The following is a 25,265-nucleotide window of genomic DNA, read 5'->3' as shown; positions in this document are numbered from 1 at the left end:
ATAATTTCGAGAATAGTAAAAGTGATTATGAATTACTTTACTGTTATGAAACACTTTCAAAAACTTGACTGCACTGACTATGAACGGAACACATTTAATTAAGGGGTTACATACATGTAAATCGGCAAAAATGTCAGAGGTTGGTTTGAGCACACACTTAAACTTTTTTCAAAATCTGTTTTCAGGGCATTCAAATATACATTTTCATCTAATAACAAAACAAATTTGAAGACAATTGGTTGTATCATTGCCGAGATATAGCTATTTGAAGTTAGCAGTTTCAAAAAACGGGTGCCACGATATCTCAACATTGCTTCGACCAAATCGGCTCAAAATTTTGGTGAAGACTCGTTAAACGAGTTCCGTGTGCATGACGAAGGCCGTTTTTCAAAAAGTTCATTTAAAAAAAAAGATAAAAATATTTTTCTGTTTTTTTTTCTTATAAAAAATCGCCAGTTTTTGATTTTTGTAATTTTTGAAAATTCAAAATTTCAAAATCGGTCTTCGTCATTCACACGGGACATATCTTGGGAGTCTTCACTCAAAATTTCAGCCAATTTGGTTAGTCCCATCTCAAGATATATTTTTTTTGTTGGGTTGAGACCACTGCGACCATGACTTTGATCTATTGCGGTATACCCATTTTATTATCGCAGACTTCAGGATGACACGTTACCATTTTTTTCTCAAGATATCGTGGCACCCGTAAATCAACTTGGTGTTCAGAGAAAAACGCTCAGAGAGTTAGACAGTTGGCTTTGCGCATGGCAAAATTCTGAGCTTAAATCGTCTCTAACTCAGTTAAATCATAAAATATCTTCATGAAACTTGCAAGAGTGATTGAAAATCATCTTTTAAGTGGATTTAATAAATTTTCTGTAATATGAAATTTTGTGATTTTCTACATGTATGTAACCCCTTAACAATACTAACATTTTCATCGCCATCGTACAGTCTTTACACGCCTACAAAAATTTGCTCAGGCATGTTACAAGATTGCACAACGACGAAAACAACTTGTTATCACCGCTGTAGATTTATGTTTAAAACGTGTGTGATAAAACGCTTGACTATTTAAGACGTTCCCCCTAGAATATTTTGATTGTATTTACTGTGATCAGACAAATCTCGTCTTCGAAAAATGCCACCAGGGCCGACTGGGAGCGAACCCAGGCCAACTGGGGTGAGAGGCAATCACGCTTACCACTGCACCACCGGCCTCAATTGCAATCGAACACTACTTTACCGTTTTCGATATAGTGCGCCGTTTTGGAGTTACAGTCACATTTAGGTTAGAATTTTCGATAATTATTGTATTATTGTGTTTTGCCTACCTCACCTCAATGAGGAAAGGCTATAAAATCACTCGAAAAATGAACTTCTTTATTCGACCTCATAGACCCCCCTTCACGTATACCTATCGACTCATAATCAAATTCTGAACAAATGTATGTGCGTGTGTATGTCCGTAAGTCCGTGCACCGAAAAATATGCACACGATTATCTCCGGACTGGCTGAACCGATTTGGACCGTTTTTGGGCTCATTCGATTCGTGTTGTGGTCCCACAAGACCCTAGTTAATATTATGAAGTTAAGAAAAGTACTTCAAAAGTTATGCTAAAAAAACGATTTTAAATAAAGTCCGGAAGATTGTAAAAAGGGTGGTTTTTGTAAGAAACCCCATCATGATATACATTTTAGGAAAGGTATTTACAAGACCTTTCCAACGAGCCTGTGTCCCGCCCGTGTGGATCAATCGGACCGCGCACTGGACTCACAATCCAGAGGTCGCCGGATCGAATCCGGCGGCGGGCGCTCTAAAATTCTTTGTGTAAATATGGGTATTCGACGCTGTCGCTCCGTGCCATACTTTCATACACTTAGGATCCCAGGGCGGCGAAGTCCTTGTAGATAAAAAGGAAGACACTTAGTGGTTGGTACTAGCAATGGTGGCCGACAGCTATAAAGTCAACTTCGTTTTTTTTTTTCCAACGAGCCCAAAACATTGAAGATCTGACAACCCTATCAAAAGTTATAACCACTTAAGTGTTATTCATACAATTTTTAGAGACCGGATCTGACATATTTTGATGAAAACATTTTCCGGCTCTACCATGCGACCTATCGTTGGATGGGTAATCAAGAGATCTTTCCAAAGAGTACAGAAGATTGAAAGTCTGACAACCCTTTCAAAAGTTATAAGTACTTTAGCGTTTTAAATACACTTTTTTGAGGCTCTTTAGTGTATTCACTTTATGAATGTGAGGAAGGCACCACGCAACTAAAGGTGGATTAAGCAACGTTTTTTTTATGAAGGCAAGCCACCCTTGAATTTTTCTGAAGATCTTAGACATTTTTTTCAACATTTTTATTTTTAAAACCGCTGTAACTTCACAAGTATTGGATTTAGGACAGTGGTCAATATGGAGACTTTTATGTAAAGTTTTTCCGGTGCTGTAGATCACAATTACATAAAACTTCTAAACTTTTTTAAACAAGCTAAAACATGTTAATATGATTATCATTACAGAAAAAAAGCATTTTAAATTATTTTCAGTTGATTAGACTTCTATTGTCATGAAAATTTTCAAGTTTTTTGAAAACATATTTTTTTTGCCCCTTGATTTTTCGTACAAATTTTGAAAAGGGGGGGGGGGGGCGGGGTGACATAAACTATAAAAAATATTTGCAACGGCCTTATTGAAATCCATCATATATTGCGTTTTTAAGCATTTGTAAGTATAAATAAAAAAAATTACAAAATATTAATTTAATGAAGTTTTTTAAAAGTCTGTGCACCTCAAAAAATGTCTGGCACAACCTCAAAAGTCTGTGAAACACAGACAAAACTGTGCATTTGGCATCTTTGGGCTCCATATACACAAAAATGGCTTACATAAGCGGAGGATAACATGTCTACAAAGTGCTGCTCTAATATGATAATTTTAAAACAAAATCCTATAAAAAATATCCTTTAAAAAGTTGTAAACAAATAAACTGCAGAGTATAATTTTGAATTACTTAAAAAAAAAATTCAAGGGTTTAAAACATTCGCAAAAAATCGTTTTTTGAAAGCGGTGTATAAAAATAAAATGAAAAAATATGGTGTTTTGAAAAGAAAGTAACAGGTCTAGTAATTTTTCACGATTTCACGGAAGCCGCGTAATCCGTGAAATTTGCTCTTGGCTGTGACATTTAGGCAATACCGTGAAATGCCGCGAAATGATAAATATATTTTTGTTCAAATTGCTCCTTAATGTATTTTAACATTGATATTTTTTATTCGAACATAAATTTTTAACAAGCACTTAAAAAAATGTAGAACCCTTTTTTGAAGTTATTATAAATTTAAATGTTTTGCGAAATGCAGATAATTGATTGAAAATTTTCAGTTGGAAAGGCTTGAACATTATAATGCGAAGTTTGGAGAATTTTATAACACGTACATTTTTTTAATACACAAAATTTTAAATATAATGTGAAAACCCTTATTCAGATCTTCATTGAATGAAAATGCAATGTTTTGTCTATTTTAGTTTTAAATCTCTATAAAAATTACCAAAATAACGACGAGCAAATGAAATAAAAAGAGTGAAGAATTAAAGCAAAATAAATGTGATTTAAGAGGCAGTATTTGTAGATTCTGCACGGTTTGTTCTAGAGGTCGTATCGAGGTGCTCCGATTTGGATGAAACTTTCAAGGTTTGTTTGTCTATACATGAGATGAACTCATGCCAAATATGAGCCCTCTACGACAAAGGGAAGTGGGGTAAAACGGGCATTGAAGTTTGAGGTCCAAAAAACATGAAAAATCATAAAATTGCTCGCATTTCCGTAAAACTTCACCAATTCCAACTCTCTTAGATGCATTCGAATGGTCTTTTGAAGCCCTTCAAAATGTGCTATAGACATCCAGGATTGGTTCGACTTTTTCTCATAGCTTTAGCAAATTACTGTTAAAAATGGATTTTTTTAAAACCTTAATAACTTTTTGCAACAGCCTCCAACACCCATACTCCCATAGGTCAAAAGTTAGGGAATTTCATGGACTATAAGCCTACGGTATTAACTTTTTGGCCAATCGCAGTTTTTCTCATAGTTTTACGATTTTTCTATAACAAACATTTTACAACGTTAGTTTTTGCCCTGTAGGCCTCCATAGCGGCACTTTTTGGTCTCAATTTTGACATATTCGGAATCCTCAGGAAATTTTACATTAGATTGAGATGTTGGAGTTATGAATTTGATTAAGAAAATAATTAAATAAAACATTTATGAAAAAAAGTTAGATTTTTCATACCCTGTGTTCAATACGTCAAATGCTGTATCAAGTAGGCGAATACCTGTTTTACCCATAATCCGACAAAATGCTAAATAATATTTTAATTAATTCTAAATGGCATTTTTTCCAATCAAATTCAAAATTCCAACACCTCAATCTAATGTAAAATTTTCTGAGGATTCCGAATATGTCAAAATTGAGACCAAAAAGTGCCGCTATGGAGGCCTACAGGGCAAAAACCAACGTTGTAAAATGTTTGTTATAGAAAAATCGTAAAACTATGAGAAAAACTGCGATTGGCCAAAAAGTTAATACCGTAGGCTTATAGTCCATGAAATTCCCTAACTTTTGACCTATGGGAGTATGGGTGTTGGAGGCTGTTGCAAAAAGTTATTAGGGTTTTAAAAAAATCCATTTTTAACAGTAATTTGCAAAAGCTATGAGAAAAAGTCAAACCAATCCTGGATGTCTATAGCACATTTTGAAGGGCTTCAAAAGACCATTCGAATGCATCTAAGAGAGTTGGAATTGATGAAGTTTTACGGAAATGCGAGCAATTTTAAGATTTTTCATGTTTTTTGGACCTCAAACTTCAATGCCCGTTTTACCCCACTTCCCTTTGTCGTAGAGGGCTCATATTTGGCATGAGTTCATCTCATGTATAGACAAACAAACCCTGAAAGTTTCATCCAAATCGGAGCACCTCGATACGACCTGTTTCACATCGGTGAAAAACTCGCTCTTAAATGAAGTTTTTGCCTTCCTCACCTCACTGAGGCAAGGCTTTAAAATCACTCGGAAAATGAACTTCTTAAATACACCTTCTAGATATACCTTCACGTATACCTATCGACTCAGAATCAAATTCTGAACAAATGTCTGTGGGGATGTGTGTAGACATGATTTTTTTTTCCACACGATTATCTCAGAACTGGCTGAACCGATTTTGGCCGGATCTGCCTTATTCTGTTCGTTTTGGAGTCCCCTAAGACCCTATTAAATTTTATTCTGTTTAGTGAAGTACTTTTAAAGTTATGCCAGGAAAAAGTTTTTTTGTAGTTACAAAAAAGGGTGATTTTTGCATAACCTCAAAGGCCGGGTCTTTTTGCTTACGCGCGAGAGTCGCGCAGCATGCGTAGGGATTTTGGTCTGACCACGCAGGGGATTGGCAGCCACACCCCCTTGCATGCGTATCGCCCGGTTGCCACATTGCTTGAGCAGTGTCTGCGTCTCTTCTGGAAAAAGTCTGTATTAATTATGTTGCTGAATACATCATTTTGTCTCGACAAAGATTTACACGAACTTTTTACTGAAATATGCAACACAAAAGACATTATTTACTAACATTAAGGGGACAGCATGCAATTCCATCGTGTACCTAATGTTGGCATATCAGCACTTTTAAATTCAATTACAGCCCCCTCTTCTCCTTTATTTTGGAGAGTTGGGAAAAAAATTAAAAGAAAGAAAAATTAAATAAAAAAAATTACATAAAAAAAATCTTAAATTACTTTGTAAATACAACCTAAAAGACAACATGAATGTAAGGAAGGCACCAACCACCTTAAGGTGGATTAAGTAAGGTTTTTTTATTGAAAATTAATTTTAAAACGGTTGTTATGCATTTTGCAATGTTTGCCAACTTTTTAGAAATATCTATAATAAATGCTCGAAAATTGCTTCAAACGAAATATCGCCTAAACTTTTTTTAAATGCTTAAATTTACATTTTGCTGAATACCATGACAACAAACACAATATTATTTCACCGGATTTGGACTGACTTAAAACCTAGCTGTACCACCTCGCTCCGCAAAAAAAAAAAAAAACACCATGACAACAAACACAATATTATTTCATATATTTAATATTTCTAGGGTATTTTTCTGAAGATAATTTTCAGTTTTAGCTTTTTGGGTGACTCGAGGCGGTTTCAAAAACACCCAACAAGCAAAAATTTAAAGTTTTGTTTAGGCTGGTACAAATATTTAAAAAGATTTTGGATATTTTTTGTCAAGGGGTTAGATTTTGTAATTAGAACTTTTACTAACTTTTTCAGTAACTTTCCTATACACAAATAGCTTTTTTGTGCGTTTTTTTTTTAAACAGACTTTATAAACAATATTGATAAATTAAGTTTTACGCTTAATCTCTAACCTAAATGTATGTTGTCTCTCTATCTCTTCCCAGGCCAAGAAGATCCAATCGAACGAACTAGCGGCGATCAAGGTGATCAAGCTCGAGCCGGGCGATGACATCCAGATCATCCAGCAGGAGATCGTGATGATGCGGGACTGCCGCCACCCGAACATCATCTCGTACTATGGGTCCTACCTGCGCCACGACAAGCTGTGGATCTGCATGGAGTTTTGCGGCGGCGGCAGCCTGCAGGACATCTACCAGGTGACGGGCCCGCTGACGGAGGTGCAGATCGCGTACATGTGCCGCGAGACGCTGCTCGGGCTGTCCTATCTGCACTCGATGGGCAAGATCCACCGGGACATCAAGGGGGCGAACATTCTGCTCACGGAGAAGGGCGACGTCAAGCTGGCGGACTTTGGCGTGTCGGCGCAGATCACGGCGACGATCAACAAGCGGCGGAGCTTCATTGGTAAGGGCGGTTGTTGGGGGGGATTAATTGTTAGAGTCGATGGCTAATGGGGGTTTCATTTTAGGCACTCCTTACTGGATGGCACCAGAAGTGGCAGCTGTTGAGCGTAAGGGTGGCTACAACCACCTGTGTGATATCTGGGCGTGCGGTATTACGGCAATCGGTAAGGATTCTTCAAATTGATGTTGAACTACCGTACAAGACGATCTTCTCCCACGCAGAACTCGCCGAGCTGCAGCCGCCTATGTTCGACCTGCACCCGATGCGGGCGCTCTTCCTGATGTCCAAGAGTGGCTTCAAGCCGCCCACCCTCAAGGACAAGGAACGCTGGAGCACCAACTTTCACTCCTTTCTGAAGGTGGCGCTCACGAAGAACCCCAAGAAGCGACCGACGGCCGAGCGGTTGCTGCAGCATGCCTTCTTCCAGTCGGAGATGTCGGTGCGGTTGGCGATGGAGCTGCTGCAGAAGTATCACAGCCCGCACCAGAGCTACTTCTACCACGACGTCGAGGAGGAGGGGGTGAGTCTGGTGGGTGGGCAGAAGGGGAGGGAATTATTCTGTTATTTTATTAAATTTGTTTCGTTTGCGGTATTTTTAGGCCGTCGCGATTGGACCACAAAGAATTACGAGTAAACTGCAGTCGACTAGTCCGCTGTACATGTGCAGTAAGTGTTGGGTAAAATTCAGTCATGCATCCGATTCTAAGTTTTCCAGGTTGAAAGATCATCGTAGGGGCAGGGGGGGCAGAATGGACCGCCTAAGGGAAATGCACCAAAAAGCATAGAAAAACATAAAAATTTATGAATCCAGTGTAGTAGGCTTATGCTTTGGAATGTTTCCTTCAATGTTGTATACTTGGTTGATGAAATTTTTTTACTTATAACTATTTTTGAGCCACTTTTAAAAAAAAGTTTTTTCGACTAACTTTTCAGGGTGCGGGGCAGAATGGACCACCCTGCGGGGCAGAATGGACCACCTTAGAAAACAAGCCATTTCTTCTAATACAACGTTGAAGGGTGATAAGAAATTACTTGATGGACCTTTCCATTATAGTTTCCATGAAATTTGATCACTTTTATAAAAATAGTAACTTATCAAAACAAATTTTTTGAAAATAGTGTTAATATGTCGAAAAATGACACTATTTTTACAACTAAGCGTCGAAACAACTAAAAATCAACTTTTGTTGCATTGAACGTGATTTGTGAAGCTACCAGGAGTGAAATAATCCATTTAGCTCAAATTTTTTAACTTTTGATTGTTTTTATAAGGCAGAAAAAGGGTGGTCCATTCTGCCCCCAAGTGGATTTTAATTTAACACTTCCACCACCAAGCCTCTAAATGATTTTAGGGTTCCGTTGTTGTTTGTTTACCTTGGTAGTAACATCTAGTAACATTATAAGCATTGAACAAACTTTTTCAAACAATCCAACTTTTGAGAAAGCTTATTTAAGAACTTCGAATTAAACAACATTTGCGTGGTTTTTCAATAAATTTACATTTTTGCTCATAATTCGAAAAATACAATGAATTCAAACGTCGTTTTCGGTATGGTGAAGTTATTTGACGTCCTTAATAAGACCCTTGCCTTACAATTGGTCTAAATCCATTCTAAAGCCCAAAACCAAGGGTGGCCCATTCTGCCCCCCTGGTCCGTTCTGCCCCCACCGCCCCTACGCAGAAGGACGCACAGGATAAAGAGAGAGTGGTCGCATAGTGGCATAGTCCTAGACACGAAAAGGACATCGATTGGAATCTCGGAACATGGAACTGCAAATCACTACTTGGGTACGATCACGCTCTGTTGAACGAACTCACCATGTATTAGAGCGAAGTCGTGCGATGGATTGAGTGCCGATCAACGATCAGATGCGTAGATTGAAGATTAAAGACCGTTCCTTTAATTATCACATCTTCAACGTACATTGCCCACACAAGGAATCATCCGGTGCCGAGAAGGAAGCATTCTACGCGAAGCTGGAGCAGAAGTTCGACAGCTGCCCGCAGAGGGACGTCAAGGTCGTCATCGAAGATATGAACGCCCGTACGGAGCACGTTCTTCCCCCGGAAAGACATCCACAACGTCACCTGGACATCACCTTACCTACGAAAAAAGACAAATCGACCACGTCCTCATTGACGGGTGATTCTTCTCGGACATATGGAATATCCGCACGTACCGCGGTGCAGACATCCACTCGGACCACTACCTGGTGGGTGCACGCATGCTCTCAAAACTGTCGACGACGGACCAACTCCTACCGCCGTTCACCACTGAGTGGCTGCAGGACACGACTGCGGCTCAGCACTACGTGCAACAACTGGAAGCGTGCCTGCCAACAGCAGAATAAGATCGGTTATCGGCAGTGCCGTTGAAGCCGCGCTTGGTAGTACGGTCTGAGTTGGAAAACAGCGCTGGTTCGACGAGGAGTGCCAGCAGCTACTCGACGAGAAGAAAGTAGCTTATGCAATACAAACAAGCGCTGGAACAGCAGAAAACGGTCTTCAAGCTCAAAAAGCGCCAGCTGGAGGATCGCGATCGCGCCGAAATGCAGCAGCTGTTCCGGCAGAACGAGACGTGAAAGTTTTACGAGAAGGTGAACCGGTCCCGCAAAGGCTATGCGCCGCAAGCCAACACTTGTCGGGACGCCGAGGGAAACTCGCTCATGGACAACGGTGAGGTGTTGGATAGGTGGCAGCAGTTCTTCAACGAACACCTCAACGGCGATGGGGAGACGGCTTCAACAACTTGGACCGCCCGGTGCTGACCAACAGTTCCCGGCATCTGATCTGGAGACGGTGAAGAAAGAGATCAAGCAGCGGAATAACAGCAGGGCCACCGGTAAAGATCGGTTACCTGGTGAGCTCTTAAATTATGGAGAAGAGCAGTTGGCGAGGGCGATCCACTTGGTGATTTCTAAGAAATGGGGGAGTAAAACTACCAGAAGAATGGATGGATGGTGTCGTGTGCCTCATCTGCAAAAAGGGTCATAAGTTGGACTGTGGCAACTACCACGGCATCACGCTTGTCAACGCGGCCTGTAAATTCTTCTCCCAGATTATCCGCCGTCTGCTGACACCGTACGCACGGAGGTTCGTGGGCCCCTATCAAGCGGGGTTTACTGGCGCCCGGACCACCACCGACCTAATTTTCTCGCACCAGCAGATCATCGAGAAATGCCGTTAGTATAACGTGCCCTCACGTCACATCTTCATCGATTTCAAGGCAGCGTACGATACAGTCGACCGCGAACAGCTATGGCAGATTATGCACGAGAACGGTTTCCCGGACAAACTGACTCGACTGATCAAGGTTACTTTGGATCGTGTGATGTGTCACGTGCGAGTTGCAGGGGAGCTAGCGGACCCCTTCCAATTGCACCAAGGGTTACGGCAAGCTGACGGCTTATCCAATGCGCTGTTTAACATCGGCCTTGAGGGAGTTGTGCGAAGAGCGGGTATAGACACGAGAGGCACGATTTGCAACAGGACAGTCCAACTTCTTGCTTATGCGGACGAAAACGGTTTACACCAATTTGAAAACGCAAATAGGACGGATTGAACTGGCCATGAATACGACGAAAGTGAAGTACGTGAGAGGAAGGGGCTAAACGGACGACGTCGGCCCCTCAACACTCACCTTTTTAGCCTGGGATGGTGCTGTGCTAGAAGAGGTGAGTGTACTTAGGATCGCTGGTAACTGCCGACAACGGCACCAGCCTAGAGGTCCAGACTGCAGATCGTTACTACTTTGGAGCACGGACAACCTTGACATCTGACCGATTGTAACGCGCCATGGAGCTGACTTTGTATAAGACCGCTGCAGCAAGAGGACCAACGAGCTCTTGGAGTGTTCGAACGGAAGGTGTTGCAAACGATCTACGGTTCCAGGCAATACTTTGCTTGGAGTACCGATCATTGTAACCCTTGCGAAGATCTGAAGGCTCGCGCACGTCTACGGTGGAGTATGGACAGCTCAAGATGAGTGCCGATGTAGTCAAGGTGTTGCTGATGAAGCTGATCAATAAGTGAAACAATTATCTTAAATGACCTTAGAATCGGATGCAGAATTGTAAATATCTGAAGATATTTGTTTAATTACATTTTTATCTCCCGCAGAGCCTTTGATGGAAAATGAACGATCATCTAGTCCAGAAACTTTACCTAGTGATATGTAAGTATAGCGAGTGCGTGTAAGTGAGTCTCCACAGTGTATGACGAATCGTGACAAGCGCGTCAGGCCGCCGGTTCCCGTCCATCTTTTGTTATCCCTGTTCAACCGTATTGTCCCTCCTTTGTTTAACACGTGTCGTTGGTTGGAGATTAGAAGTTGTGCCACAAACTGCTGCAGCCGCACTCGCAAATGAAGTAGACATCACACCCATCGAACGAATGATTGTTACACCCAAAACTCACACGTAATACAAACTTACACACACCTAAAAAACGCTTCACATCATCACACACTTACACAAGCGCGTAATACACTAGGCCTGAACTTACCAGCAGTTGAAATAACGAAAGCTAAAGCGTTCTAATGATATTTGTTCCATAGTTTGTTGTTAGTAATTTCGTGCACCGATATAGGCTAAGACCCAGTGCGCTGTGGGTGTGCTTCCAACAACCATTCCAAGCACGACCCACAAACAAACACTCACAACCTCACACATAAACTCCAAGAACTCCACGTCTTGACGACCTTTCCGAAGATTGCTCGCAAATTCATTCAGCAAAAACCCGTTTGCTCCATTGTTCGTTCTTTCTCTTCTTTTTCTAGGAGTCTATTGCATTATATAGACGAGGAGTTGAAGTTAAGGTAAACTACTCAAAGCTCAATCAAACCAAACCAGCATTCTCTTCATACGTACCCTACCACATTTTATCTCTCTCTCGAATGTTGTGCCTTCTCCACTCCACCCTCCACAAATGCTCACAGCATCTTCCCGTTTTTTTTCTGAACAATGTCACAGAAAATCACCCCTTTTTCCTACCACATCTCAGTACCGAATTCACCCAAAAGTTAGGCGAGACGATTCCCAGCAGCAGTCGTACTAATCCAGATAACACCTCCAAAAGAACGCCATTTAATACATTCCGTTACTCACACTCTTAATTTTACTCACCCCAAATCAAAACTCACACCACGACTCGTCGGTTAACCGTTGTACTAATCACTCTCCACTAGTTAAACACTAGCTTAGTCGCGCAAGCGCATTTCGTTTGCCTGTGTTTGTGCCTCTTGTTGTTGCGTTACGTATATACCACTAAGTGTAGACTTACAGCCGGTCCGAGTTCAAGTAGCGTGAAGATTTCTCATTATTTTGGGTGGCTTGCTTCTGTAAAACCTGTATCACCATCACACACACCCACATCCACAAATTTATCGTTGGCGATTTCGCGCAGACCGTCGGGAAGTTTGGGTTTTTTTTCGGGAATTCGTTGCAGCGGTTGGAACATCCGTAACTTACGCGCACTGATTTATTGCAGGCGAACGCTCCCGCTGTCGAACAACCCGAACGAGTCGGCGCTGTCGAGTATCGAAGAGTGCTCCTGCTCGGGCCCCGGCGACGGGTACGAAAACGGGGGCCGGGACGATTCCACGCTCAGCTATGCCGACATCGATAACCTGAACGCGCGCTTCGAGAAGCTGAATGCGGTAGGTTGGTGGGAGCGCAATTTGCGCGTAAAGTGTGCTGATTGTAGGGGGAATCAGGGGGCGAACTTTTGCGAGCAAAGTGTGAAAATGTTTTCTTTTGAATTCTACAGCAGCAAAACGGATCGAACGAGGAGGAGAGCAAGCGACGGTCGATGGACCAACTGACGGGATTGTTCAACGATCTTGAAAAGTCTTCCAGGCAGCGTAGTTTGAGCGACGGCGACGGTAACAATGAGAATGGTAGGTTGAGCGAGACCCCCAGTCAGTTAATACCTGTCGTAACATTTCGTTCCGTAGATACCCAGCCGGACCTGCTGAACAATACGCCGCCGGTACCGCCGAAGCGTAGTCACCGAAGCCGGCGGCACACCCCGCCTCGACCGGTTTCCAACGGGTTACCACCGACGCCCAAGGTCCTCATGGGAGCGTGCTTCTCAAAGGTGTTCAACGCGTGTCCGCTGCACATCCACTGTACCGCTTCGTGGATCCATCCGGACACGCGCGACCAGCACCTGATGATCGGCGCCGAGGAGGGCATCTTCAACCTGAACATGAACGAGCTGCACGACGCCGCGATCGAGCAGCTGTACCCGCGGCGGACGGTGTGGCTGTACGTGATCAAGGACATCCTGATGTCACTGTCCGGCAAGCAGGGCCAATCGCAGCTGTACCGGCACGACCTGATGGCGCTACATTCCAAGCAGTCGCACCGCTTCTCGCTGCACATGAAAAAGATCCCGGAGAAGCTGGTGCCGCGCAAGTTTGCCCTCACGACCAAGGTGCCGGACACCAAGGGGTGCACGCAGTGCTGCGTCACGCGCAATCCGTACAACGGGTACAAGTATCTGTGCGGGTCGCTGTCCAGCGGGATCTTCCTGATGCAATGGTGAGATCTACACTCTGACAAGGACGGCGCCGGTAATGACCTTTTATTCTCATTTCCCTTGCAGGTACGACCCGCTCAACAAGTTTATGCTGCTGAAGCAGTGCGACTGGCCGTCAGGCAACCTGCAGTACCACGGCGTCAACTCGAACGTGTTCGAGATGATCATCACGCCCGAGCTGGAGTACCCGATCGTGTGCGTGAATGTGCGGCGGGGGCAGAGCGCCAGCCTAAAGCTGGACCTAATCAACACGAACAACTGTATGCTCGGTCATCTTGAAAGGTTTCCTAGTTATTAACATTGTTTAAATGTTTCCAGCATCGAGTTGGTTCAACACGTCGGCGGAGGAGATGGACGGCATGGCGACCGTGATCAACCGGAGGGACACTCTACGACCAATTAAAGTGCATCAGGTAAGGCTCGATTATGTTGATGGTTTGCCCAATCTAACATTTTCACCTGTTTGCAGATCGAGCGGGACGCCATTCTAGTGTGTTACGATAACGTCGTACAGATTGTAGATATTATGGGGGCGCCCAAGCAGAGTAAAAAGTACGTCTCGCGGTTGGAGTTTAGCTTTAACATTGACAGTATAGGTGAGGTTTCGGCTTGTTTTTGGAGCTCTTTTTCCAAAATTAACTTCATTTTTATCACCATTCAGTGTGTCTCACGGACAGTGTGTTGGTGTTTCACAAGAACGGCATGCAGGGCAGATCGTTGCGGAACGGCGAGATTACGCAGGAGATTACGGACAGCAGCCGGGTGTACGAGCTGATCAGCAGCGACAAGTGAGTACCGACCGGTTTGGGTTCTTTTGAGTGCGTTCTAACTTCGTCCTAAAGGCTCTATTTCTGATGCGGTGTCAATCCAGAAAAGCGAAAAGTGTTGCGTGTTGCGTTGCGTTTACCATTGAGGTACTTGCAGTGCACGTCCTTGTTAGGGATGGGGTCTGCTACGCAACAGTTTACTGTTGCGTGGAAGTTTCTACAGGTGGGGCATAAGTCTCTAAGCTTTTTGAAAGTATTTTAAAACTTTGCATATGTTTAATAGTTAAACAACAGGATTTGTCTGGTCGAATATGTAAGCGTTTGAAATCTGATGCAGTATTCTCTGGCTCGCCATTTTTTTTTGAATGACACCCCAGTAACTTATAGTAAAGGAGATATTAGACTACAACAACTAACAAACTCGCAAACAATATGCCGATACAGCTTATCTCAGTCAGAAATTATTCAATGTTATATTTTAAAAAGAGGTAGGGTGAAGGGTAGTGTAGACATCAATGGGGCACTTTTGGTTTTTAGCTTTCAATACCGTCAGTCGGGGTGACTATGGGTCAAAAAACGATACACCTCTCGTAATTTCTTAATAACAAAATCATTTAAATAACATCGAAAATCTTTCAACGTAGATTTGTTCTTAGATAGTTTACTAACATTTTCCCAAAATATGGTGGATTTTGATGAACACTACCTTAAATGCCAACAGTTTGAAAATGAAACTAAAATGATGCTCAAATACAAGGATATGTTAAAAACAAGTCATCCAACGGTGTTTCTTAGTCGAGGGATTCGTATTGACATGCTACAATATTTGAAGTAGAGATTTTCAAACATTTGGGTAGTTTTCGTGCAAATCCAACAAAAATATTAGAAAAATGATTTTTCGAGAGGTAAATTTTGGCCAAAAACGTACCTTAACTTTAGACAGCTGCCAAAATAACAGGATTTGGGTAGTTTTCGTGCAAATCCAACAAAAATATTAGAAAAATGATTTTTCGAGAGGTAAATTTTGGCCAAAAACGTACCTTAACTTTAGACAGCTGCCAAAATAACAGGATTTGTTCTAGGAACGAGATTTTTTCAGCGAAGTCATCATAAATGTCCCCTACACAACCCTTTTAACAGAATTTAGTTTCATTGAGAAGAACCTGAGAAATGGTAAAATCCGTAAAAAATCACTTTGATTCAATCTCACCCCCAGACCCAATGTCACCCCCATTACGGTACCTTTTTGTTTTTTTTTTGGGTCTTTTCGTCCCAACTGTACACACATTCGAAATCACATTTTTCTGAGCATGCTCAAATTTGGCGGAGCTGTTTATACTATTAAAAACATGCAAGAATCTCGAATTTGAGCAAAATCGAAACAACCCTTATTTTTCGGCACTGCCCAAAGTTTTGCGATTTTCGTCGTTTTTTGTTTGTCAAGAAACCTCTGTTTTCAAATGACCATATCATGGGGAAAAAATGATAGAGTGAAACTCGTCAGCTATTTTTAAAGGAAATTGGAAGCCGAATTGAATGGCGCTTTTGCAAACTTTATATGCATTTTTCTTTTCTAATATTTCTCACTATACAAGCGATTATTTTTTAAATTATACGTCACAATCGCGGTCCACAGACGATTTTACATAAGTATCATCTTTGCATTGCAACTGTAAGCTTAAAAAAATCGAATTTTGTGGTCGAAAGATTTCTGGTGAAAAAAAAATGTAACTTTACATCAAAACAGGTGAAATTTTATTCAGGTTCTATACAATTTAATTTTAAACGCATTATTTTATGTAATGTTGCACTAGCAAGAAGGAAAACTTCTTTTTCACTATGGAAAATTCGGATCACGAATTGAATTATACGATTCTTGTACAATATTCCGGAATGCGATGATTTTTCCGAGAAATTCCATGACTCCGAAAAAAAAAAACGCTTTTTGAAATGAATTTTATGTCAAACATGATACTGATACTGTGTTAAATTAATTCAGCGCTAAAATAAAAAAAAAGAAATGAAAAATTTTGCTGAAAGTGCAACTTTTTAGCACCCAATTCAGTGCTGAAAAGTAGAACTTTTCAGCACTGGTTTTGAAAGGCATTAATTTTCCATTCAGTTATTTTTTGAAGAGAAAAGTAGGCCGTTTTGTCGTTCGAGAATGACAGGAAATTTGCAGGAAACGTTAGTAGTTTCACGACGGAACTGCAAAAAAAAAAAAAATTGAATTTCTGGGTTCGATCAAAAATATTTATAATAATTGTTAAATTCTGTTGTAAAGTACTGCAATTTTTTTTTCACTTTTGGCACGTTCGTTTGAAGAGCCGGTGCAGCACTGAGTGCCGAACTCGTCGGTTCCAGTTTTGGTTCAATCGAACGTCACTTGTCAGTGTGCGTGGAACTCGCATGATACTGAAAAAAAAAATCGAGTGCTGCACTAGAGTTTCAGTTCCAAGATGGCGGCGAAACTCGTGCGGAACAAGCGCGAGTTTATTCAAAGAAACACTTTGACAGCTCTGAGTGTGGCACTCAGTGTGGAACTAGCCATCAAACGAACGTACCATTTGACTGTGCCTTGACTGTAGCGCCATCCTATTGCAGGTGGATAATCCGAGAACTGGTTCTAAATTCAAATCCATTTCAAATCAGCCGTTTTATTCGTGATTGATGGAATTAAAGAGAGATTTACGTCTGTTTGTCTGTGTTAACACCATGGCTTGTAATTTCATTTTTTATACTTTTTTGGCATTCCCCCCCCCCTACTTTGACCAGAGTCGAGGGACATAAACTTCAAAAAATATTTGCAACGGCCTTAATGAAAAAATATTATACATCGGTGATTCCCTCGTCATTATTCGTTCAGCTCAGTTAGTGAGCTGCATACGGTAATTGTTGTTAGGTTCTCAGCACAGTTACCAAATCTTACGTCATGTTTAGGGCTAGTGATTTTTCACGGCACAAAAATCGAAATTTCGCGGCATGCCAATTACAAAACATAGGAATTTCACGGTACTCTGAAACCTGCGCAAAAAAAAAAAAAAAAAAATCAGAAAATGTGTTCTTTTAGCATAATTATGAACAGAAAAGTGTCTTAAAAGTTTGCAGTAGTTCAAGATGCAAAATAAACCCCCTGACACCAAATACTTATTTAAAAAATAGTTATATTAGATTAATTTAGGCAAATTTAAAAAAAATCCGTCAGTGTCATTCATGTTTCAGCTATTTTAATTTTATTGAGATTTTAGAAATTGGATTTGCTAAAATATCTTAAAAACAAAGCACATCCTAAACTTCATATTCATGAAAAGTAGAATCATTAAAAAGGTGTAGTATAATTTTGTTTGTTTTCCTAAATTTCAGCAATAAGAAAATTTGAGTATTTTAATAAAAACTAGGCAAAACATCATAAATAGCAGTTTTTAACATTTAGTGATAATTCCACAAAATAATAATACATTTCAAAATTCTATTTGAATTTTATTTCAAAAGTACATAATTCAAAACCAACATATTAAAAAAAATTAATTTCCCATTAAATGCAACTTGTTCATTGTTATTTTTATCAATTTTAAAATGATTTGTTGTCTTTTGTTGTAGAGTTGTGGACTAAAGACATTGTGCTGGAAATGTATAATCAACTTTCTACATTTTGTAGAATATTCTTACAAACATTATCTTCAAGAAATAATTCTAAATCAGACAGGCAATATTTTTGAATTGTAAACTGCTTCCAAAAGGCTTGTTAAAAACCTTGAGAAGTTTTTGAATTTAAAAATTAACGCCTTCCCGCCCAGAGCAAAATCGAGATTTTTACCGTTTTCCTTGCCATTTTCTACAGAATAGACCAAATTAGATGGAATTTGAAGAAAGAGATCATTTCATTCATAAGTTTTCGAGAAATTTCAATTTGAAGTATTAAATTAGTGGTTCTCTGATGCAACCAGGGGCGTTAGAGGGTTAAAGTATAAATGCAATAAGCAGCGATTTATCAATTCCCTGGGCCTTGTAAAGTCAAGGGGCATGATTTGATCCTAGTGCATTAGTTAAAATTTGGGTATACATTCTTTTTTATAAGCACTATGGACACCACTTCATGCTACGAGAACTCGCTTTGTCGCAGCCCCAGGGCTTAAGCGTTGACCGATAAGCTGTCTTCGTGAACTAGGTAGTTCTCCGATAGTGAAAATATCACAATTGCACAAGACACCGCTGCTTCTGTGACTTTTTCACTATCACAATGTGGGATTTAGGTGGGACTTTAGGATAGTACAATTGATTTGTTGCTTAGCATTAGCATTTAAAATAAATCTGTATGCTTTCCAAATCTATTTGATGATAAATTTAGTTGCAATTGTTAAGTTAGAGTAATGCTGTCATTAAACTTTGATTGATGTAGAATACTAGGCATTCGTTTATGTCAAATTGTTCATAGAGTCTCGATCAATCAATAATGTAATGATATCGGACAAAATTCGTTGATCTGTTGAACTAACGGTTTTCGGATTATGGTTGTATCGACCATTGTTGCGAATCGAGGAACTACGGATCTTTTGACGTAAATGGTCATTTCTTTTTCAAATCGCGATTTCTATCCTATTTGTATATCAGTTCACAATTTTTATTGTTTTTTGATAGAAGTAGTATTACAACAGTTAAAGGAACGTTTAGTTTTGAACATTAAGTTTAGAGGATTTTAGATTAAAATTTATATTTTCAATCCAAAGTAGTTAGCAAATGAATATTTGGACTTAAATGAATAATTGAATAAGTTGGACTTATGAATAACACACAACTGTGCATTTTTTCTAGAGTCAGATCCATACAGCGTCAGTGTTTATTTGGTCGAAGTGTACTAATTCATTGGCAGATCTGATTCTAGTTGTAATGTACGACAAGACTACTGACGGACGTGACAGGACGAGGGCCCAGTTTAGAGGTTTCAACATCAACGATGTGCGGCTGGACCACCCTCCAAAAAAAAAAAAAAAAAAAAAAAAAAAAAAAAAAAAAGCAGCGATTTATCAATTAAATATATCAAATTGCGCGGCATTTCACGGCCAGGGGCAAATTTCGCGGATTACGCGGCTTCCGCGAAATAAGCATAAGCATAAGCATAGGTGCCCACCCGCAGTTGCTACTCCGTTATTGACCAGGACCTCCAGAAGTTACATCCACGAGCCATGGAAGATGAGTGGGTGCTATCTTTCCTCGCTTCGCAACTTCTCAAAGGCCCCTATCATGCTGATCAATACCGGCGCCGGCCACGACCAGTGGTAGAGTCACGGGGAAGTGGATGGGAATGTTAGTCCGATACTTGAGTGATAGAGACCGCCCAATCGACTGCTTCTCCGACAAAGTATCACATGAGTTTTGAGGGGGTTAGTAGATGGGTATGAGGTCAGGATTCACGAGTGGCAGTGATGTGACCATGAGCATTTTGTTTATCGGTTGGAAATTTTAAATCTTAGGCAGCCGGCTGCGGAAAGATAAATAATTTATTATTTAAAAAGTTTTTTTAATCGAACGCGTGCCAACCGAGCAGTAGTGCTATGGGATGGGCTTATCATTATATTTTTACTGTTTGCATAAATTAGATAACGCGAGCAAATTTCAAAAATAGTAAATAAATGACGCTTTATTCTTCATAAAATCGCTAGTTTGATGAGTTATTACTAAAACTGCCAGTTGGAACGTTCCTTACGAACAACAAATATAAACGTAAAGAAAACAGGACACCACGTAACCAATTGTACTGAACTTAAAACAATAACTTAAGCGAACTAAACCGGCGGCGTTCCTTCCAATCAACGATGATAAAAGAAGGACTTATGAAAAATAAAATAACAAATAAAAGGCTCCGAAAACAATCTACTGGTACAGTTGACAAAATAACGAAACGACAGCGAAATGATCAAGAATGCGTGTACTTAATTATTTAATAATGATCCTATAACGATTATTTTCAATGAGATATAATTTGGATTTATCGACCGATTCTGTAGATTTTACGCGGTTTTAAATATTTATTGGGCTGAAAAAAGAACAAATAAACTCATTCACACTCTCATACACACATGAAATTTTTACACTTCAATATTATAGCGAGTAAGATTTTTTAAATTAGACTTGAAATTATTTTTAAAGGCCTCAACATAATGAAAACAGCCTGTATTGCATAAAATAAAATAAATAACAAAGTACCCTAAATTGGGTAGAATTTCCAAATTATCTATAATTCCGGATAAGTGGCTGTCAAAGCTCACCACTCAGTGAGTGGCACTTACATGCTCAAACAGTTCTCACTCGCAAATGGTATTTACTCTGACATACATGATTCTTTCTTCTAAACACACACACACACACACACACACACACACATACACACACACACACACACACACACACACACACACACACACACACACACACACACACACACACGCACGCTTGACATGTCATCAAGGAACGAGCTCACCGGGGTCGTGAAGACTGGAGACTGCTCGCCGTTCTACATCCGCCGCCGCAGCATCGAAATCGAGTGCAACCCGACCACACCGCCCGACGACTGAGGCACCGCACACTCACAGCTCCGTGTATTCGTGTATGCTCACAACCCCCATTCTCCTTTCACTATCCACCACGCACAAACCCAAGCTCCATAGCAAAAAAAAAAAAAATCTGCGAGTTTTGCAAAAAGTCTGCATGCACCCATTTGTCCCTTTTCAAAAACTGCTCTTCAATCTTCAAATGTCATCCAGCAGCAGAATCCATCTACTGTCAATTACGCGGCTTCCGCGAAATCGCGAAAAATCACCAGCCCTAGTCATGTTCAATAATTTACGTACTTTTCCATTGTAGAAGATCATGATCTCTTCCATGGATTCATATTCCTACGCTACGTACAATTTTCCAAACAAATAGTGGTTTTAGATAGGCCACCACCTATAAGTGTCAAGTATAACACATAGTAGGATTTTCTACGGGTTTCTGGAAAGGAAAACACTCAAATCCCGCTGATTTGAAACCAACTGCTGTCAAACGAACGGGGTCATCTTTTAGTTTGACACCCCTTTTACACGGAGTTCACACACACTTAAAAAACGTTTGTTTTGATAGTGTTCTTGCGTGCCTTGTAAAAAGTGACAGTTCGTCACTTTTTAGTTTGACCAACCAACAGGGTACAAACTAAAAAAGTGTCAAACGAAAAAGCGATTAGTTTTTAATAACCAACCTTAACTTTTAAACAAGCTTAAAATAGCTAAACCGTTCGTTCTTTCTTCCTATCTCTCTCCCACTCTATTCACCCAGCCGCGTGGTCATGCTGCAGAGTCGCATCCTGCGGTCCGAACCGGTCGAGGGTCCCAGCGAGGAGGGCCACGATTTGTACGTGGTGGCCGGTCACGAGGCCAGCTATTGAGTGTGAGTGTGATAAAAACAAAAACAACAACAATAAGCCACGCACTAACTGGAAGCGGAACAAGTATTGAAAGAAAGAAAGAAAAAAAATCGTTGTAGCATAAAGGAAATTTAATTAATCTAACTAAAAACAAACACACACACACGGTAGAGAGAGTGGAACGCGAAAAAAAAAAAATACAGTGACACGGATTGAGCGAACAAATGGGTCGAAACAAATTTGTAAAGTGTAAGCATGTGTGCATCGTGGGAAAGAATGAGTATTGAGCAAGTTCTATTAGATATATTAAATATATCTCTTTATATAAACAACTTATATATAACCTAGATTGATTGAACCGTAAGAGAAAACAAATTAATAGGCAAAATAATGCATTCAATTTAACTAAATCCAACGTTCACGAAAGATTCCTGAACCCTGGAAGAGCTAGGTATTTGTAAAGTTGTAGTTTTATTTCATTCGAAAATTTGCGTATGTGTCAGGATCTAACCCCGCAGGAACGATATGATAGTCCTTGTATGATAACGTAATATTTTAGCCGGTCAACGTTTCGTTCTAAGGTTTCAGACTATTTGTTTTTGAGTTAGTTCTCTTGAAATTTGAATGTAGTTTTTTCTCTGTACTAAACATTTTGCGTACTTTTTTTTCGTTCAAACTTTCCTTAACGTAAATCAATATTATTTGGAAGGCTAGCTTTGCAATCACAAATCCGTACTAGAAGCAAGCAAGAATCGAAATTATAATAACAAAATCGTAATTCCAGATTAAACATAGACACAGATTGATATTTTAATATGACTTTTCTTGGAAAAACTAGAACAAAAAAACATATAACCAAGCATAAACAAACCGAGAAATAGAAGGAAAGAAACACTAAAATATGGAAAACGATATATTTTCTATCATTTAACGATGAACTTTGCTGAAACATAAACAAAATCCATATTTCTCTCTGTGTCGACAAATAAAAATAGCTAAGTCAAACAAAGCAAAATAAGCAACCTGTAGAAATCATGTACGGAACAAAACATTTAAAAAACAAAACTATAGCAATAGACTCGACTAAATATGGCAACATGAACCACTGTGAAGAGAAAAGAAAAAAAAACTCACCCACGGCATTTATTTTTTGAAGTCAGTTTACAGAAGTGGCGAGCGCAGCGATTGGAAATTTTGCGAGGAAATTATTTTCATTGCAAAATTTCCAACAAAATGCAGCTTGCAAATATTGCACAGCAATAGAAGGTTTTATGATTCCACATTTTTTAACATTGCAATTGCATTATTACCAAGGTTGTTAATCGATAAAATGTTCGATTTTGGGCATCGATAACGATAAAACGAAATATTATTGTCATCGTCAATGATGGTCGATTTACGATCGCCAAAATGAACTTATCAAAATAAATTAATCTTTTAAAAAGTCACAAAAATTTTACTAAATAAATGATTTTTTTTTGTACTGTACTGTAAGTCAAGGCAGACAAAAATAGACAAAAAACACAGTTTTCAAAGAAATCAATCAGCACTTTGGATCACAAAGCAGTGCTTACGCAATTTCGACTTTTTTGTGTTAGGTGACAGAACAATCTAATCATTTTCACCACGACATCCTGATTTTGACATTTTGCTTCCGTTTGTTTCACACACAAACGAATGAGTGCCACGCAAAGTCTATCACACAGACATTGACCTCCTTAAAAAAAAATGCATTCGCTTAGAGAACGATCGTTTGACATTCTACCGAGATTACGATTATCTCTCCCATGATCGCATTCAAATGACTTCTGTCATCACGCAGCAAACACAAGGAAGAGAGAGATACGAAAAACGAGAGAAAGAGAAAGAGCACGTCGTTCGGGCGGCTGCTTGAATGGTGCTCATTTTTCGTTCGTTTCATTTTGTATTTACGTTCACCGACCGTCGCCAAGCAGTGACGATCGTGATTGGCGCTGTGTGAGCGATCCAATTGGGTCCTGAAATGAAGCTTAAATTTGTGATATTATTGTTGTACGACCGCAAAGGATTTAAAATTGATTTTTTAATCAAATTAAACAACATTTTTTTGCGGCCCTACTTGACAGAAAAGGTCCTTCTTGACAGCTCGTTCCAAGGAGACCATGATGGATTAATCGGAAAAATGTTGTCTTGTCAGTTTATTTTTTTTGTATTAAAATGAAAAAAATGATCCAAAATGGTTTTTAATCGTGTCGTTTACCGTTGTATATAAAAATTTACATTGAGCTTTAGGACCTTATTTCGTTTTCGAAAATGATCGCTGACAGAAAGTTCTTTCAAATATCGAGCAGTCACATTCAGTGACAGATACCTTTTCAAACATTGTCACAAAGCATCATGCGGGTCTTAAACATGTGGATTATTTCAAAGAAAATTTCGAAAAGGATTTGTTTTATAATTTATTTGTTAAAATTTAGTAGTTTTTTTTAAACTAAAATTACATCTTTAAATGTCTTTCTTGACACAAAGTATTTCGGGAATTTTAGAGCTCAATTAAAAGAAACTAAATTTAGTAGAAAAGTACTCTTACCTTCTAAAGTACAGAAAATTGTAAATTTATTTTGATAAGTTTATAAGTTTTTACACAACTCTAATTTTTTAACTCATTTGTGTAGTTTTCTCGACTGGACTTGACAGAATTACATTTGAATGCATTTCCGAATTGTACTAAACATAACGAATTGTCGGTATGAAAAAAAAAAAGTGCTGGGCGCCTCCTTGGATTCATTCTGAGCGTAGGAGATTCAATGGAGGCGTTTGGTTTCTTAGAATGATTTCAAAGTCCAACATCTTACAAAATGTGACGAGGAATCACCAGAAATAAATGCTTTTTTTAAATCGATAACAATAATAACGATAATGTAATCGTTGTCGTCAAAGTCTCCTAATAAAATTATCGTTAACAACCTTGAATATTACACTCCAAAGGTAATTTCATATAAGCTTGTGATATGTTCTCGACATTCTACAAAACAAAAATTGTTTGTTGACCACACACCTTTTCCCCTGGTCTCCAATGCACCGATACATACCTTGAACGTAAACCCTGTTGATTCCCTGTTTCAAGCATTCAGAGCTTTACTGTATAAAGTCTAAGTCTATAAGTGAGGTATATTCGTTCGTTTTTAATTGTAATGTGTTCTATAATTCCTGTTTATAAGCAAACGTAAAAAAACAAACTCAGTTAAATGCAAAATATTAGAACACTTTTTTCCTATAGACAAGCGAGATTGAAACAATAATTTACAACAAGGGCAGAAAGATATATCTAAAACGTACCTACTGCATTGAACTGCGGACGGGTTCTTAAATTTCCATATACAAAAACACACATACACAAGAAAAAGTACTAACGTAAAAGAGAGCGAAAGAAAAATCTAGTGAAACCTTCTTTCCTCAAATAGCAGCTCCAGCAAAAAAAAATCCACAAAACTTCTCCTTTGATACCATTGAGCCCTGTTCCCCGCTGAAAAAAAATCCCGAAAATAAAACAATCCTTTCCCCCTTAAATGCCGTTATTGAAAAACACTACAAAGTTTAATCGAGATGCAATAATTTTACAAAAATCAATAAAACAAAAATGCGCAAAATATAAAGAAAGCAAATCATGCAAGAGATAAAAACAA

The 25,265-nt window shown here is 39.5% G+C and overlaps 1 protein-coding gene across 7 annotated transcripts in view; it reads left to right on the top strand.

The window, feature by feature from the left end:
- LOC120428515 (mitogen-activated protein kinase kinase kinase kinase 3) overlaps positions 1-24,966 on the top strand; it is a 33,603-nt gene extending 8,637 nt beyond the window's left edge. The window contains exons 2-15 of one of the 7 annotated variants that reach the window (XM_039593533.2): positions 6,473-6,893; positions 6,958-7,056; positions 7,115-7,422; positions 7,493-7,559; positions 11,014-11,068; positions 11,672-11,710; positions 12,382-12,550; positions 12,664-12,775; positions 12,848-13,436; positions 13,501-13,694; positions 13,753-13,847; positions 13,904-14,030; positions 14,096-14,222; positions 21,513-24,966. In XM_039593533.2, coding sequence (XP_039449467.1) covers positions 6,473-6,893; positions 6,958-7,056; positions 7,115-7,422; positions 7,493-7,559; positions 11,014-11,068; positions 11,672-11,710; positions 12,382-12,550; positions 12,664-12,775; positions 12,848-13,436; positions 13,501-13,694; positions 13,753-13,847; positions 13,904-14,030; positions 14,096-14,222; positions 21,513-21,621 — 2,511 coding nt within the window. In that variant the 3' untranslated portion in view covers positions 21,622-24,966. Of the gene's footprint in view, positions 1-6,472; positions 6,894-6,957; positions 7,057-7,114; positions 7,423-7,492; positions 7,560-11,013; positions 11,069-11,671; positions 11,711-12,381; positions 12,551-12,660; positions 12,791-12,847; positions 13,437-13,500; positions 13,695-13,752; positions 13,848-13,903; positions 14,031-14,095; positions 14,223-21,512 lie in introns of all 7 variants that reach the window. The other 6 variants (XM_039593532.2, XM_039593530.2, XM_039593529.2 and 3 more) reach the window with 6 other exon arrangements.
- The last annotated feature ends 299 nt before the right edge of the window (positions 24,967-25,265 follow it).

This window comes from Culex pipiens, chromosome 2 (genome assembly GCF_016801865.2).
Source record: "Culex pipiens pallens isolate TS chromosome 2, TS_CPP_V2, whole genome shotgun sequence".
Lineage (NCBI taxonomy): Eukaryota > Metazoa > Arthropoda > Insecta > Diptera > Culicidae > Culex > Culex pipiens.
This window is presented reverse-complemented; position numbering and strand designations above follow the sequence as displayed.